The following is an 18,818-nucleotide window of genomic DNA, read 5'->3' on the forward strand; positions in this document are numbered from 1 at the left end:
TTGGCTATTTTTCAAATTATTTTCAGGGGGAATATCATGCCAGGAAAATGAAGCTCTGACTTTACACTGTTATGCTGTTCTCTAGCCCAAATGATCTTGTTCAATTCAGGTAGTCAATTGACATCTCTATCAATCAGTATCAATGCTTGGCAAAAATCATAATTTTACTTAAAAATTCTGAACATAGAATTCTCCTAAAATACCAAAGCACTGGGCAATGTAAATGAATAGGAAACAAAGAGAGATAGATCAAGTGCATAAATTTGTAAATGGAATGTCACCATAATGTCTATTAAATGTTTATAAGGTGATAAAACTCAAGGATTAGCATTATTTAGCTGATGCAAGGAGTCATTGAATTAGGCTAGGCCCCAAAATGTTCACAATTTCGATGTCAAGAGGTATACACAAATAATCTAAGTAATTTCAGATGAAAGAGGAGATTCTAAGCTTTAAAATGGTAGGTCATTTGTCTATTGTATTTATGATTAAGTTATGATAAATCATCTCCAAATCTCGTTTTCGTTTTTTCTGGGAGGCACTGTATACTTATTTTAGAAACCAATGAAACTTTCAGCTTTAAAGCCCAACGTTATATCAAAACAGAATTTCATATGTCTTGCGCACAAAAGTATAAAAAAAGATAATTCCTCTGCTTTTTACAAGAATATTTACATCTTTCAATACAAAAGAAAATAACTTAGATATACATATTGAACTATATATACATGTTGTTACATTCACAATATAAAAATATTTCTCTATAGTTGGTACTGGTATTAAACTGTTTCATTCATCAAACTCAATGTTAGTGGAATTATTCACTGCAAATATTAATTGTTCCACTCGTAAAATGTGCAAAGAAACAATTAGTGACATCAAGAATGAACAGAAAATGTTAAAATAGAAAGTAAAAATCATTCAAATGATTACAGTGAGATGGAAGTGTTAAAACAGTAACTTTGGTCCTATGCCAGTGAGTCTTGACCTTCAAAGGTAAAGCCCACACAAACTAAAAGTTTCATTGGGGCAGTGGTGGACCATGACCCAGAGGAGACAAAGCATTGGAGGGGCACTGTATTGTTCACAAACAATACAGTGCCCCTCCAATCATTGTCTCCTACAGGTCATGGTCCATCACTGATTTGGGGGTAAACTTGGCCTTTAATCTACATGTACATCGTATTCCACTCATAATCGAAAGCAATACCAATATCATTATTTTCATGCACTCTAATCATTTGATCCCATCAATATTCTTGGCCTCATGCAACTCATTGGTCCTACATAAAAAAATTATGATTGGTTAAAAACTGATCAAACATCCAACTGATCCTGTACGTGTATGTTCGGTACTTCACATGTTTTATCAAAAGCTTGTTAAATTCATCTCTTCACTTTACATGCTCCATTAGTTGTATTTATGCACCATATGTAATCATTGTGTCTTCCAAAGCACGAGATATAAAGAATTACTAGTATCTTGTGACCAATAACCAACACTAAATATTTTAAAAATACCTATTCAGGCTCGTTCAGGCATACATGTACTCTGACTGCTGGTTATGACCAGTGGCAGTTGTTTGTAAGACAAACAAGGTGCCCTAAGACACCAAACTGGAGGAAGCCTACTTTTTCAGGCTGCAAATCAGGGAGTCCTGGGGACCGTTTCATCAACATTTTTGTCCGACAAGTTGTCAGATCTGACATCTTTCCTTGATTCTGATTGGCTGAGAGGTACTGTTACTATAGTAACTGTCGGATAAAATGGGACATGTCGGATAAAACGTCCGACAAGTCCCTTCATGAAACGCTCCCCAGAAGACCAAGTCTAAGTCCTACTAGAGACTTATCAATCACTTGCCCACTGGTCCTACATCGATTCATTCAACCTATAGATAATCCAGTTTTGTCTGTGGAGCGTTGATGCCCATTGGATTAGTCTCCGGTCTTTGAAACGGACGGCTGTGAATTCAAATCCCATGCCATGGCGTAATATCCTCCAGCAAGACATTCATCCGCACTGTGCTGCACTCGACCCAGGTGAGTTGTATGGGTACCTGGCAGGTTTAATTCCTAGAATGCACCAAGCAACTCTAACAGCTGTGCTCAAGCCGGGGTAAAATATAGTGCCCCATTGAATAGGAAACTAGATGATCGATGGCTCATAAATGCTATACGTTATTATTATCTGATCTTTGCTAATACCAATCACCATAACAGAGACAGATCTCACTGCAAAATTTCACAACCAACAATAGTAAGAGGACATAGGTCACTGCATACTGCATGCACCCCGAGACTTGACACTTCAAATGCATACTAACAGGATTTCATAATACATGTTAGTGCAGGGAAAGAATAGGGACTTTTGACATTTAGGAGTGGGGTGATAAACATCAACTATAACACAGCTCCTGGATGTTTTTGTTTAATTTCAACATTTTTATTTTTTCATTCAGCAAAGTGAAATCCTGAGAAATCCACCAATTTGCAACCAAATCGGTTCTTGAAGCATGTTATTCATATTTCCCACAGTGTCTACATGAATACCAGTGAATTCATGAATAGAAAATGATGTACTTGAAAATGGTCATGGTATTATTGGCAGTTACTATACACTACACATCTTGGAGGGTCCCATATTTCTATGATTTCACCAATACATGTATCTGGATTTTACTGCTTGGCAACTAATTTGGAAATTAAACATCTTCCTTTTCCGATGAGAAATAGCCCCAAATTTGTCAATTTATGTTATGAAACATGATTTTCCCATAACAGTGTATCTAATCAGTGGATCAATCAATAAATGGAGTTTGTCACGATTAATAATTAGAGAAGAGCCATACTAAAGCTTTTCGTTGTGATGACGCACACATGAATGGAAGCGAACAAAACAAAATATATAACAAAGGGCACGTAGGCAGACTGGCGCGAAATAGTGAGCGCTGATTGGCTATTTAAGTCCCAATGGTAAATTAGTCTTGCCCCGAGTCTGATGGGGAAAAAACAGCATAAATAATTTACCGTTAGGACTATAGTCAATCAGCACTCACAATTTCCTGCCACTCTGCCTATGCGCCCTTTGTTATATTCTTTTGTTGTGTTCGCTTCCATTTTATGTGCGTCTTACTCTGAATAGTACACAATGAAAAGCTTTAGTATGGCTCTTCTCACTATTTAAAAATTTTGTACCACTAAATGACTATTAATTAGGAGAGCAAAACACTAATCAATGAGCAAAGTGCAGAGTAAACAGTTGAGAGGCTGAAGCCGGAAGATGAAATGTGGGTTAATATTTGAAGAGATTTGAAAAATCCCTAAAAGACTTAAGAGATTTTATAAGCACAGAGAGAGAGAGAGAGAGAGAAAGCAAGATGAAAGATAGAATTGATCAGATAACTACCCCCTGCCGACTGTGATATGGTGAGGAAGAAAACAGAAGAACATTTGTAAGTAATAAATAATATAAAAAAATCACAATATAAATACATAGAAACATACATTACAAATTGTGTCCAATCAATGCTTAAGTTATACACTGTGGAATAGATACATATAACGGTAGCACTCCCTAATTAACAAGAATCTAAAATGATAGGTCTGCTACAATCCCCTACAAAATATAATCAATTGAAATCAATCAATATGTTGATGAAAAATAATGAATTTTCTAGTACAGGATTTTGGATTTTATATTCATTGTTACAAAATCGTGATATTATTTCCCTTTACTCAATTTCAAGATTAAGAATTTTTCATGAATAGTTAGTGGGATTCAGAAGACTATGCTCTCAAGATTCGACCAAACACAATGGCCCGAATTGAAAACCCACGGTTGAGTCCATGGTTTATGCAGATTTCCTGTATAAATTGCGCTGAATTTAGCGCGCATCTGGCACGTGTATAAAAAATAGCCAATTCTGATGTGCGCTTTTGTCACAGTGCACCAAATTGACGCCTGTTACCATGGTTATATACGCTATTTTATTCATGAGTCCACTCTTCAAACAGTGGACTCATGAACCACTCTTCAAACGGTGGACTCGTAAATAAAATAGCGTATCTAAACCATGGTAACAGGCGTCAATTTGGTGCACTGTGACAAAAGCGCGCATCAGAATTGGACATTTCCTATACACGTGCCCGATAAGCGCTAAATTAAGCGTAATTTACACAGGAAATCTGCATAAACCATGGACTCAACCGTGGGTTTTCGAAACCACCTTTGTGAATTCGGGCCAGTACGCCTGAAACCATGACTCAACGAAACCAGCCTATTGATACGTGCTCCAATTTAAATAATCTGAAACATCATCTGGGGCCCGTTGCAGAAAGAGTTGCAATCAATCGCAACTCTAAAAATCATGCGCAATTTCATTTTCGACCAATCAACAACGCGCATTTGGGACTTGCGCATGATTTTTAGACTTGCGATCGATTGCAACTCTTTCTGCAACGGGCCCCTGTACATGCTTCAAGTTCTAGCTGTTCTAAAACCTCATAAATATAGCATGCAGTTTTACAAGTAATACCTCAGTCACATTTGCTCTAAGACAGCCATTTGGCAAGTCGAAAACAGCCGTTTTATTCATTTTTGTTCAAACCACCTATATGTAGCTATCACAAGAAATGTTGAAATGGCTGTTTTCGACTCGCCGTACAGCTACTGAAGAGCAAATGTGACTGAGGTATAAATGACGCACAAGCACTTTGGATGCAATGAAGATTACATGCTCACGTCATGTAGCATGAAGGCTTTGGCACACTGAACATGGTATGGTGCATGCTAGATTTGATTAGTCACATTGGAGGGGTATTCATGATCACTTCATTTCCACTATTTCCGGTCCACCATTATTCCTCAATAAGGCCCAATGTTTGACCTTGATCACTTTAGCTTGACCAGGGGTGGGGGTGTTTCACCAACATGTCTTGTCAGGTCTGACAACATTCCTTGTTTTTGATTGGCTGATAAGTGTATAAGCAATATTACTAGGGTACATGTAACTATTAGATATAGGTATTTGTCTGATAAAACAACAGACTAGTCCTCCATGAAATGCTTCCCTGGCCTTTCTACGAGTATCGTCATGTGGCATATTGTTTTCCAGGTGGGTGTTTCATAAAGCTGTTTGTTAGTTAAAAAGGACTGGTGAGCCTTTCTTGTGGAAAATGGTATATTCATTGGCGATGGTTAAATAAGAAAGGTTCACCAGTCGCTCTTAACTTAAACACAGCTCTATGAAACGGCCCCCAGGGCACTTAACATTGCTTCCTGGGCCCTGTTGCATAACAGCTACCGCTATGGTAACTTTGCCACCCAATATATTGATATCTATCATGGATTTTATCATTTTAGCAGAGCGATCAATACAATAAATTACAAAAACCTGTCATTTGATTAATTGCTATGCTTTGTGTAACGCATACACAAAGGCCACATCTTTTCCCTTTGGAGCAATGCCTCCCTGATAACAATTGATAAAAGATAGCCTTCCTTATAACAAATGTTGCATACAAGGCCAATTCTACTTAGGTCTTTAAATGGAGATTAGGCATTTTTACAACTGATTTCGAGTTCTCAATTCAGACAGTTGCTTTCATGTTGCCCATTTCTTTCATTTTGGCCCATGCCATTTTGATACCCTGAAAAAGCAAATGGCCAATGTTCACTCTAGCATTAAGCAACAATCTGTCATCAGATAGAGGAGACATTAGAGCATCCATCAACATAGAAACATCTCCTCCATATCATTCAGAGCCAAAACTCTGACAGACTATTCCAAAAGAATTTAACACATTTCTTTAATACACACTGTACGTGTAGTATAGATGCTTACATGCTATTCGGTAGGAGACTGACGAGGACGATGAAACCCATGAAGAGAGTGAAGAGAAATAAAGGTGTCAGGAATCCATACACAGGCCACAGAGCTATGTTGAGACTGTTGAGAAGAAAAGGAGAGCAAGAGACATAGAGAGAGAAGGGGGGGCGTAGAGGGGTGACAGAGAGAGAGGGGCAGATGGAAAATAAAAGAAATACTTAACATAACTGAAGAAATCAAAGTTAATCATGAAACACATTACCTTTCTTTGCATGGTACTTTATCCCTTTATTTAATTTTCTAAAAAAATATATTCCCCTGCCATGCAAGACCTAAAATAAAATGTTTTCAACTTCTTCAAAAAAATGTTTAGAACACTCACACGATCCAATCCTAAAATTTTCAGCCCAAAGCTTTGGAATATGGTTTATATAAAAAGAATAAGCATGCAGATATCGATTTTTAGCAGGCACCCTAGGCTATCAAATTAATTTTTCATGTAAGATGACAAAATTTACATTTTCATTTCATATCGTCCACATAACTGTTTCAGGGCATGTATTCATAAAATCTAGTGTTTGGAATAGTCAAAGACATTTTCTTTTCTTTTTTGGGGGGGGGGGGGGGGTGGGGCGCAGGTGGGGGGGAGGGATTTACCAATGAAAGCTATTAAAAGACAGGCTTGAGGCTGCCTTACAAGATCTTACCACAGAGTCCCAGCAACGAAGGAACATGTTGCAATGGGTATGGCACACGGACAGTGTTTCTCCCAATCGTTGATCTTTCTTATCCACGAGCACACAACGATGAGGTAGAGGGCGATGATCAAGTTTACGCCGAGGAAACAAACACCAACATACAGCCACGTCCTAAAAAGGGGTGAGGGGAACAAATGGGCCAATTTGAAAGTAAGGAGCTCAATAAGTAAAGTCTTTAAATTAAATGTTCTGAGCTCCATTTTAGGCCTACTCCATTTCATAAAACTTATTATCATAAAAAAATTACAATATACTTTAAGCTGCCAAATTCCTTTAATCTGATTGGTTGATGGTTCATTTTTCATAGAAATTGAGTATTCTTCATTATACCAAGTCTTCGTGAGACGGGACCTTCGTGGGTGTTCTGGGAATTTACAGTAACTGGAAGATGAAGTGAAAATCTAAAGAATGTTTAAAAACATAATTTAAGGAATATTTTGGGTAGCAATGATGATGATGTGACCAAGGGTGGTAGCTCCGAATCATGAGGCTATTAGATAAATGTTCCGACCATTAACTTTAATTGAATTCCCTAGCCAATGTTTAATGAATACTCACTACAACTGATCATACATGAATAATTATCCAATGAAAATGAACTTGCAGATTTATTCATAAATGTTAACACTGCAACATCATAAAGCTGTGACAACTCACCGATTTACAGCAGAATTATAAAGAATAGCAGGTAGAAAGTCAGTTAATTTGAAGATAGCAATCGACGAAAGAATCCAGAATACTGTTTGGAAGTTGTAAGGTGAGCTGGCCTTTGCCTCGGCTTCTTCACGTTTTTTCTGCATCTCCTCAAGCTTCTTTGGGTCAGTCTTCCGGTACTTTAAGATGTCTTGGGGAAAAGGAAAGGGTTTTTTTTAATGATACATGTATAAAGCCATAACTGTAGCTGAAATCAAAGAATTTCTCATCAACCTGTACCATGTACATAGCTATATTATAACTGAAAGAGCTCTGTGATATAGAAGTAATACATTTGCATCACAAAGCAACATTAACCCCAATCCCTGATTTCTCCTATTGGTAAAAAAACATTCAAATTTAAGGGAAAATACAAGAAATATTCTAAGAGTTTGGGAAAATATTTCACGAATCAGTGGAATATTTTCCCGAACCCATTAGAATATTTCTGGTATTCCATTGTGAGCCATCCTATTCATGCTGTTTGACCTGCGACTAGGCACTTCAGGTGAAAATTAGGAAAGACTGTTCCAGCATATTTGATAGGCTCACAATGAGGCCCTATATCTACGATTCACAAAACTGTTTGAATTTTCAAATTCCGATATCTAGAAGTCGAGTTATTGTCATCTTTGTGATGAAAAAACAGGGCTTTTTGTGGACAAAAGAAGATTGCGAAATCTTATTATTTTCTTTGTTTTGGGCATGGCACATTTATAACACATAGCTTATGGGGAATTGTACAATCTTTTAATATATCTTAAAGTACTCAGATTGATTTGACATATTGGCATATGATGTCTTTGGTTCAAGGGCAACTACCCCTGGACAATTCCCCCACCCCCCCGACAATTCCCCCCACCCCCGGACAATTACCCCCCACCCCCGCCCGGACAATTACCCCCCCCCCCGGCCGGACAACTATACTGTAATACTGTAAACCTATGCCTATTTCGGGGGTAATTGCCCTGTGGTAGGTTTGTGCACAGGGTAAACATGACTTGATATTGATTTTCTTTGCTTGAACATTAGAAATTAAGTTTTCAATTAATATAATTTGTAATCAAAGAAGAGAATTAAAATAATAATCTTAGGATTTCTTGAAAAAATAAAAACAGATTGATTTCAATTGTCTATTATCTCATTATTGTTATTGTGGTCTCAATAAAATTGTTGATATTATCATTGTCTCATCATCGTTTCATTATTGTCCCAATTTTTATTATGATTATTATTATCATCATAATAATAATTATTTTTGTTTCATTAATATTATTTTCTTAATAATTATTACAATAAAAATTACTATCATTATAGTAATAATTGTTATAATTATTTCATAATAATTATTATTGAAATAATAATTATTATTGTCTCAAAAATTATAAGGCCTTTAATTATAATTATGATTATATTTATAATTATAATTAAAATAATTTGATGACAATAATTATTTTTGATGACTTATCAAAATTACTGTCTCAGTAATTATTACAATTATAATTACTTACATTATTATTGTTATCATTATAATTCTTTTATAATAATTATTATTGTATTGTCTCAATAATAATAAGGCCTTTAATCGTAATTATGATTATTTTTATAATTATAATCATTTTTATAATAATCATTATTATTGAGGACTTATCAATATTACTGTCTCAGTAATTATTACAATTATAATTACTTTCATTGTAATTGTTATCATTATAATTATTTTATAATTATTGTAATAATAGTTACAATGTATCATTGTCTCAATAATTATAAGGCCTATAATTATAATTACTATAATTATAATCATTTCTACAATTACATTTATTTTGATTATGAGTATTGTTATGATTATTATTGATATCTCATTAATATTATTGTCTCAGTAATTATTACAACTAAAAGTACTATCATTATAATTGTCATCATTACAATTATTTTATTATAATAATGATTACTGTAATAATAATTATTATTGTCAATAAATACTAGAATTGTCATTATCTATGTAATTATAATTATTTTATAATCATTATTGATGTCTCATTAACATTGTCTCAATAATTATTACAATCATAATTATTATAATTATAATTGATATAATTGAAATCCTTTTATAATAATTATTATTGTAATAATAATTATTAAGTCTCAACATTTATTGTCTAATTATTATTAATGTCTCATCACTATTGCCTCATTATTGTCTTCAAACTAATAATTAACACCAAAACAAAGGTCCATAAATCAGATATCAAATTCATGAAACACATCTTAAACATGTATTTTTAAATTCAAAGGCTTTCTGTGCCATTTAAAAATACGACTTCCGTTGACAATTCCATATTCTATGCATTCAGACGCATTGATACAAAACAATCCCTTATCAATCAAAATTCTTGAATTTTACTCGCAGTTTTTTGTCTTAATACATATTTCGCAAAAAATCTACAAATTAATTTTCAAAAAACAATTCAAATTTCATAATAAATAGAGCTCAAATCGTAATTTAAAAAAATATATACAACGAACAAAACGAAATGTGTCTGAAAATCCAGACTAATCTCGATGCCCATCGCAACGGGGATGACGTCACACACAGCTTCTCGCGATCGCGCACACGGTCAAAACTACCCTGCTCGATCGTCAAGTCAGATTCGCAAACGCCTCATGACACTCAAATTTGAAGCTCATATTCGGAATCTCTCTACAGACCAAATTCGATTAAAATTTCACAAAATGTTCTCAAATATATAAACTTATAAATGACCAAAGTTATCAAGAGATCTGATGATTACAAGAAGGAAATTTCAAGCAAAGAAAAATAAATACACTACTCAAAAAAAGTTAAGGACCACTTTTAAAACGTATGTAATTTTTTTTTTATATACATCTGTACAAGGTGTTTCTACAATCAACAACTTCCTGACAACAGCAATGCCAAGATACAGCTGTCCTGAATGCCATCAAACACACTGTAATCAATTTGGTTTCAGTTGTTGCATGATGTCTCTCACATCATTGCATATCCTGAAAAGCGGGCTCATTGTGAAGTGGTACAAAAGTGGATTCAAAAGCATTTTCTGTCTTTAGTCTTTACAATCAACAAATTGCTGACAACAGTAATGCCAGGATACAGGTGTCCTGAATATCCTCAAACACAATGAAATCAATTTCAAACATGCAGTTCTTTCACGATGTTTCTCACATCATTGCAGTGGGCCCGTATAAAAGTGGCTTCCAAAGCAATTACTGTCTTTAAAATCAACAACTTGCCTACAACAGCAATGCCAAGACACCACCTAAGTGAAACAGATGTAGCCAGAGCCCTAGGGATGCTCGAAGCTGGCCTCAGTCAGCGAAGAGTAGCCAGAGTGATGGGCGTGTCACACAGTGTCATTAGCAGAGCAAGTGAAAGACACCGAGAGACAGGGCTATACTCTGAGAGACCCCGTAGTGGCCGACCAGTTTCAACAACCCCTAGAGATGATCGCTACTTGACGAATCTCAGTCTCCGCAACCACTTTCACAGTGCACGCCGCCTCAATAATGATTTCACTGCAGCAACTGGAGTGATTGTTTCCACTCAAACAATCCGTAACCGACTTCACAGAGCAAATTTGAATGCCAGACGGCCAGCTCAGTGTGTCCAACTCACCCCTGCTCAAAGAAGAATTCGTCTCAACTTGGCTCGGCAGCATGTCAGATGGACCAGACAGCAATGGTGTAGAGTTCTAGTTTTAGTTCTGTTCACAGATGAGAGCGGATTTTCCCTTGACCACAATGATGGACGTTTGAGAGTCTGGAGGCGACCAGGAGAGAGATTTGCTGACCCCTGTATTGCAGAACATGACCGTTATGGGGGAGGCAGCATCATGGTGTGGGGAGGCATCACCTATGACAACCGTACTCGTGTCTACGTGGTCCCAGGGAGAGCAATGAGCAATGGTACAGGGATGAAGTCCTCGAACCTATTGTGGTGCCATTTGCTGAAAATGTGGGTGAAAACTTCATTTTGATGGATGACAATGCCCGTCCCCACCGAGCTAGGGTGGTGACCGAGTTCCTTGAGGGCCATGGAATTGAGCGTATGGAGTGGCCAGCGAGGTCCCCGGACTTGAACCCGATAGAGCACGTCTGGGATATGATGGGGAGAAGTATCCAGCAGCTCGAAGCCCATCCACTTGGACTGCAGCAGCTGGGTGTGGCTCTGGAGGCTGCATGGGATGCACTGGTCGTCAGAGACATTAATCACCTCATTAGCTCCATGAGACAGCGCTGTGAAGCCGTTATTGCTGCAGGAGAAGGTCATACGCGATACTAGGCTGGCTGAAAGACACTCAGACATTCGTTTTTTCCTCTTCATGTCGATAGTTGATACCCCTGTGAACCCACTTTTCAGGATGTGCAGTGATGAGAGCGACAGTGTGCAACAACTGAAACCACCCATGCGTGAAATTGATTACAGCGTGTTTAAGGACATTCAGGACAGTTGTACTGAGGTATTTCCAGAAATAAAACACCTTGTATAAAAAAATTATATACGTTTTAAAAAGTGGTCCTTAACTTTTTTTGAGTAGTGTACTTCAATATTAGGTCCTTCCCTCGCAAGAAGGTAAGTGTAACTCTGTGTTATAGTATTTCCGACGTTTACCGAAGATGTTCGAAGCAACTGCGAGAAGTTTTGACCAATCAAAATCACGGAAATAAAGGAAGAAAATGACTCTGTCTTTTCGGCCAAAATCCGAATGCAACTCAAGCACTCGGCCGAAGTGCCGAGCGGAGCGAACTGTGTGTGTTAGACATACGCCTGCCATTCACTGCAATGCAAAAATCGATGTCTAGCGCTTTGTCCGCGCGCCCGACTGAAGTGCCTACTGCGACCCTCACATGCGATGTTTTGAAATCGGTCGTGAATAATACATGTTAGAAACTGGCCAAAAATAAAAAATTTTGATGATAACCGAAGGATGGACACGGAGTGAAATAAGGGTGTAGAGTAAGATATTAAGCTATTTTTCTCTATAATTTTTAATAATTTTCTTCCCCCCTTTGCCTCTTGGAGTATCTGAACGAGTTCACAGGCTCGATGTTCGGGTAGGTGGAGCGTAGCCGTGGGGTGGAGCCTGCACAAACATCGCTTAAAGGTGAAGTCCAACCCAGAAAAATGTTGATTTGAATAAACAGAGAATAATCAAAATCGGAATTTTAAAGTTACGCTTATTTTTCACATGCATAACAGTGCTATGCACAATTGAGTTAGTCGATGATGTCCATCACTATTTCTTTTTTTTATTGTTTGAATTATAAAATTTTTCATTTTTTACAGATTTGACAATAAGGATCAACTTGAATGAACCATATGAAGCAATGCTATCTACACAGGTTCAGGGAGGAATAAATCATTGTTTCACTTGACAATAATAAAATACAAAAGGAATAGTGAGTGGATGACATCATGACGACATGAGCATGATGAGCCTCCTCATTTGCATACAGACCAGGATGTGAATAGAAATGTTTTGAGAAATTAATTTAAGTGAAATTTTAAAATGTCATAACTTTATTATTTTTTTTTTCGATTTTGATGAAATTTTTAGTGTTATGGCATGCTTCTTATTTTAGATTTTTCTCTTTTTATTCAACTTAATTTTTGTTGTTGGGGTGGACTTGTCCTTAACTAAGTTTAACTTTAAGTTTAATGAAGGCAGTGTATACAGCCACACGCGTGTGTCTTTACCATCCAGCCACACGCGTGTGGTTATATCCAGAACACCTATCTGTGGATACCGCCACACGCCGCCAGTAATAACAGTAAAACACGTATGTAGGTATGACCGTCTATATCACGATCAAAATAACCTCATTTCTTCATTAAATTCTTACATTCTAAACCCCTTTGAGTTTGATATCCTTAGATCGTTTCAATTTCATTCTCACCGTCTTCTCTCCTTTTCTTGTCTTGTTACAAACGGTCGTCTGTTTAACAGCAAATTCTCTTTTTCTACTTGTGTCGATTCTGGCTTCCTTCGCGGTGGCAGACCCATACAGCGTTAGCGCAGCGCAGTAGCTCCGATACACAGTTTGGGTTTCGTACGTACGCGCACATAGCCTAGAGTCAGTAGAGAATCGACACAAGTAGAAAAAGTGTGGAAATTTGCTATTTAACAGGCGGCCTTTTGTAACAAGACAAGGAAAGAAGACGGTGAGAATGAAATTGAAACGATTTAAAGAAATCAAAGGGGTTTAGAATGTAAGAATTTAATGAAGAAATGAGGTTATTTTGATCGTGATATAGACGGTCAGACCTACATACGTGTTTTACTGTTATTACTGGCGGCGTGTGGCGGTATCCACAGATAGGTGTTCTGGATATAACCACACGCGTGTGGCTGGATGGTAAAGACACACGCGTGTGGCTGTATACACTGCCTTTTTTTTATTAATGAAAGAGGAGATTCAAAGTTTCACACTGGTAAATCATGGTATGTCATTTGTCTATTGTATTTTTTATTACTATTAGGTTATAACCGTTACGATAAATCATCGCTAAATCTGGGATTCGTTTTTTGTGGGACGGTCGATCGTACAATCGCCCGTATAGGCAACAATCTAGTAACATCATCACAAACAGAAAAGTCAGCGCTTGGGGCTGTAGTCTAGACTTCCGTCTTCATGACATTGACAACTTACCCCCTCCATACGCTTCCATGAAAACCTTTGCAATACGTCTTCTCCTGATTTCATATTCGTTGTCAGTTGAGTTATCTTGTAAAGTTTGAGTTTCAGCCGGTTTCGATGATTCAGAATCCTGGTTCTCCATGTTGATTCCGTTATTATAAGATCGAGATTTTTCGTGCAGCGACAGTTCTTTTCGTGTTTCGTGTGCCGCGACAGTTATAATTCTTTATTACGCAACGGGATGGCCTGGTACGGTGATGTTTAGCGCGCGATGTGAAACAAATAATGAAATTTAAAAATAATGAATTCTCAAACAACCCGGAGACAATCCCCATTAATCAAACAAGTAAATGTGTAAATAAATCAAATCAAATAAACGAACACCAATAAATGAATGCGTAAAAATAGACTGACTGATAGATTAGATAGATGGGTCAATCCACGTCAAATCAACCAATTTTCAGACAATTTGTCACCCGACCCTCTTCGATTTTCTTAAAACTCGCACCAAATGTTGCCCAAAGTGTCTGACGGAAAAATTTGAAATATTTTGCCCCAATGTCAAATGGTTGCTAAGATACGGCCTCCCATAGCAACCAATGCGCACTCAAAGAAATTATTTTAAATAAAATTGCCTATTTTTGATTGACTACTGCAGCAAAGTTTGATTGATTACAATCTTCATTTTAAGTAAATTGGAAGAACTTTTTGGTCTAAACATGCAGAGTATACTGTAGCGCGGACCTGTCCACCGGATTTCACACACGAGGTCACCGAAAATGGCGTTAAGCATCCGTGTCAATGATTTCAGAAGCATGTTTGGAGGCTCATAAATCCAAAACTAAATTAGCTTAGAACCAAATATTATGCACATTTATGGACTTTCATATACTCAACAGAATTACAAAAAATTGACCCAAGAGTGTGTGTCGTTTTCCTGTAGGGCGCCCTCAAAGTTGGATTTTTTTCAAAAGATGCCAAGTTCAAGGTCACGGATCACCTCCCGTCCCATCGAGGAGGGGGACCAATTTCTGTGTTTTGATAGACATTTACCCATATTTTCAAGTGTTACTTGAGAAATTTTGCTACCGGAATGTTTAGGGGCTGATTTGCGCATTCCAAAATGGTCGTAAACACCCTAAATTTGACGTTAATGACTCATACATGCTTTTCAACACTTTTCAAATTGTGATAACTCAAAGATGAAATGCCAAAAGACATTGATATCTTCTGTGATGATAGTCTGTAATTGGTATTAAAAGGATATATCTTTAGAAATAGTTTTTATTGTTGGTAATGACCTTGAATACACACCTCAAATTCAATAAAAACAGTAAATTGGCTAATTTTTCAGAATCATATGGCATTCAAATGGTGTTTACATTGACTTTCAAATGGGTGTCATTTCAATACAAAGGATGAGCTTAAGCCAAAACTTGAAAGACATGTTCAACTTTTGTTCTACTTTAAGCAACATAAAATATTTGAACTCAAAACTATAATCATTTGACCTTGAAATTATTCCAAATATAGCTAATTATTGCTTCATAAGTAGCATATTCAAATCACGCGTGTACATTGCACTTTGCAACACATTTCAAAATGGATTTTCTCATAGAGAGAATACCTGATCAGGCTGATATTTGCAGTATTGATAGTCTGTAATGAGTTCTTGGAGGATCTACAGATTAAGTACCTATTCTCTCATGACAATGACCTTGAAAATACAGCTGAAAATCATGAAAATCAATAAATCATACAATTTTCATTAGTAATCAAGTGTTTTTACCCACTTTTCATTGTGTGTTATTCCATCTTAGATTGTGAGCTCATGCTGATAATTGCAAATCATGTTCCACTTTTGGTCTACTTTAAGCTACATAAAATATTTGAACTCAAAACTATATCATTTGACCTTGAAATTGTTCCAAATATAGCTATTTGTGCTTCATAAGTAGCATATTCAAATCACACGTGTACTTTGCAACACATTTCAAAATGGATTTTCTCAAAGAGAGAATACCTGATCAGGCTGATATTTGCAGTATTAGTAGTCTGTAATGAGTTCTTGGAGGATCTACAGATTCAGTACCTATTCTCTCATGACAATGACCTTGAATATACAGCTGAAAATCATGAAAATCAATAAATCATACAATTTTCATTAGTAATCAAGTGTTTTTACCCACTTTTCATTGTGTGTTATTCCATCTTAGATTGTGAGCTCATGCTGATAATTGCAAATCATGTTCCACTTTTGGTCTACTTTAAGCTACATAAAATATTTGAACTCAAAACTATATCATTTGACCTTGAAATTGTTCCAAATATAGCTATTTGTGCTTCATAAGTAGCATATTCAAATCACACGTGTACTTTGCAACACATTTTAAAATGGATTTTCTCAAAGAGAGAATACATGATCAGGCTGATATTTGCAGTATTAGTAGTCTGTAATGAGTTCTTGCAGGATCTACAGATCAAGGAACTATTCTTTCATGACAATGACCTTGAAAATACAGCTGAAAATCATGAAAAATCAATAAATCAGACTGAACTCAAAACAATATCTTTTGACCTTGAAATCATTCCAAATATAGCTATTTGTTGCTTCATAAGTAGCATAATTCAAATCGTGCATGTACATTAGATTAGCAACACATTTCAATACTTGGAAATAATTTCAAGGTCAAATGATATGGTTTTGAGTTCAGTCTGATTTATTGATTTTTCATGATTTTCAGCTGTATTTTCAAGGTCATTGTCATGAAAGAATAGTTCCTTGATCTGTATATCCTGCAAGAACTCATTACAGACTACTAATACTGCAAATATCAGCCTGATCATGTATTCTCTCTATGAGAAAATCCAATTTGAAATGTGTTGCAAAGTACACGTGTGATTTGAATATGCTACTTATGAAGCACAAATAGCTATATTTGGAACAATTTCAAGGTCGAATGATAAGGTTTTGAGTTCAAATATTTCATGTAGCTGAAGTAGACCAAAAGTGGAACATGATTTGCAATTATCAGCATGAGCTCACAATCTAAGATGGAATAACACACAATGAAAAGTGGGTAAAAACACTTGATTACTAATGAAAATTGTATGATTTATTGATTTTCATGATTTTCAGCTGTATATTCAAGGTCATTGTCATGAGAGAATAGGTACTTAATCTGTAGATCCTCCAAGAACTGATTACAGACTACTCATACTGCAAATATCAGCCTGATCAGGTATTCTCTCTATGAGAAAATCCATTTTGAAATGTGTTGCAAAGTGCAATGTACACGCGCGATTTGAATATGCTACTTATGAAGCAATAATTAGCTATATTTGGAATAATTTCAAGGTCAAATGATATAGTTTTGAGTTCAAATATTTTATGTTGCTTAAAGTAGAACAAAAGTTGAACATATCTTTCAAGTTTTGGCTTAAGCTCACCCTTTGTATTGAAATGACACCCATTTGAAAGTCAATGTAAACACCATTTGAATGCCATATGATTCTGAAAAATTAGCCAATTTACTGTTTTTATTGAATTTTAGGTGTGTTTTCAAGGTCATTACCAACAATAAAAACTATTTCTAAAGATATATCCTTTTAATACCAATTACAGACTATCATCACAGAAGATATCAATGTCTTTTGGCATTTCATCTTTGAGTTATCACAATTTGAAAAGTGTTGAAAAGCATGCATGAGTCATTAACGCCAAATTTAGGGTGTTTACGACCATTTTGGAATGCGCAAATCAGCCCCTAAACATTCCGGTAGCAAAATTTCTCAAGTAACACTTGAAAATATGGGTAAATGTCTATCAAAACACAGAAATTGGTCCCCCTCCTCGATGGGACGGGAGGTGATCCGTGACCTTGAACTTGGCATCTTTTGGAAAAAATCCAACTTTGAGGGCGCCCTACAGGAAAACGACACACACTCTTGGGTCAATTTTTTGTAATTCTGTTGAGTATATGAAAGTCCATAAATGTGCATAATATTTGGTTCTAAGCTAATTTAGTTTTGGATTTATGAGCCTCCAAACATGCTTCTGAAATCATTGACATGGATGCTTAACGCCATTTTCGGTGACCTCGTGTGCGAAATCCGGTGGACAGGTCCGCGCTACAGTATACTCTGCATGTTTAGTCCAAAAAGTTCTTCCAATTTACTTAAAATGAAGACTGTAATCAATCAAACTTTGCTGCAGTAGTCAATCAAAAATGGGCAATTTTATTTAAAATAATTTCTTTGAGTGCGCATTGGTTGCTATGGGAGGCCGTATCTTAGCAACCATTTGACATTGGGGCAAAATATTTCAAATTTTTCCGTCAGATACTTGGGGCAACATTTGGTGCGAGTTTAAAGAAAATCGAAGAGGGTCGGGTGACAAGCATTGGTTGATTTGACATGGATTGACCCAGATATATATAGATCAATCGATCGATCGATAGATAAATATGAAAATAAACAACAAACAAATCAGTAATAAATTTATTCATTAATAATTAAATAAATTCATAAATGGGAAAGTACATTAAAATGAAAACGTGTGAATAAACAAATAAACAAGGTAAGGCCGAGGTAAGTTTACCTAAAATTAAACCTCATGGGATCGTTTTTTGAAATTATAAAGTTTCATTGAAGAACGTCATATTCAGTTAATGAATGAAATCAGCACAAAAATAACTTATTTGAATTTATATAAGGGCTTAAGATACCGGGGGGGGGGGGGGGGGCACTTACATTGACGAGTGGATACCATGCGCGACCAAAAAAGAAATACGTAAAAATGTCTTTTTCACGATAGGGCACGTTACGTACGTAACGTGATAAGGGTGTCAAAAACACA

The 18,818-nt window shown here is 36.2% G+C and overlaps 1 protein-coding gene across 1 annotated transcript; it reads right to left on the reverse strand.

The window, feature by feature from the left end:
• Positions 1-1,818: 1,818 nt before the first annotated feature.
• Positions 1,819-14,190, reverse strand: LOC121424799 (transmembrane protein 128-like). The gene is made up of 5 exons (XM_041620580.1): positions 13,973-14,190; positions 7,247-7,433; positions 6,539-6,700; positions 5,847-5,951; positions 1,819-3,419 (listed from the first exon to the last, which is right to left on the reverse strand). The coding sequence occupies exons 1-5, from the start codon at positions 14,100-14,102 to the stop codon at positions 3,398-3,400; spliced, it is 606 nt and encodes a 201-aa protein (XP_041476514.1). The 5' UTR covers positions 14,103-14,190; the 3' UTR covers positions 1,819-3,397.
• Between the last annotated feature and the right edge of the window lie 4,628 nt (positions 14,191-18,818).

The sequence above is a fragment of the Lytechinus variegatus genome, chromosome 12 (genome assembly GCF_018143015.1).
Source record: "Lytechinus variegatus isolate NC3 chromosome 12, Lvar_3.0, whole genome shotgun sequence".
Taxonomy (NCBI): domain Eukaryota; kingdom Metazoa; phylum Echinodermata; class Echinoidea; order Temnopleuroida; family Toxopneustidae; genus Lytechinus; species Lytechinus variegatus.

Excerpts from the sequence above, each read along its gene's own strand:
- LOC121424799 (XM_041620580.1), bottom strand. The coding sequence starts at position 14,102 with ATGGAGAACCAGGATTCTGAATCATCGAAACCGGCTGAAACTCAAACT. Across the intron at positions 6,701-7,246 it reads TATAATTCTGCTGTAAATCG|GACGTGGCTGTATGTTGGTG; the intron begins GTGAGTTGTCAC and ends ACCCCTTTTTAG. Across the intron at positions 5,952-6,538 it reads TTCGTTGCTGGGACTCTGTG|TCTCAACATAGCTCTGTGGC; the intron begins GTAAGATCTTGT and ends TCTTCTCAACAG.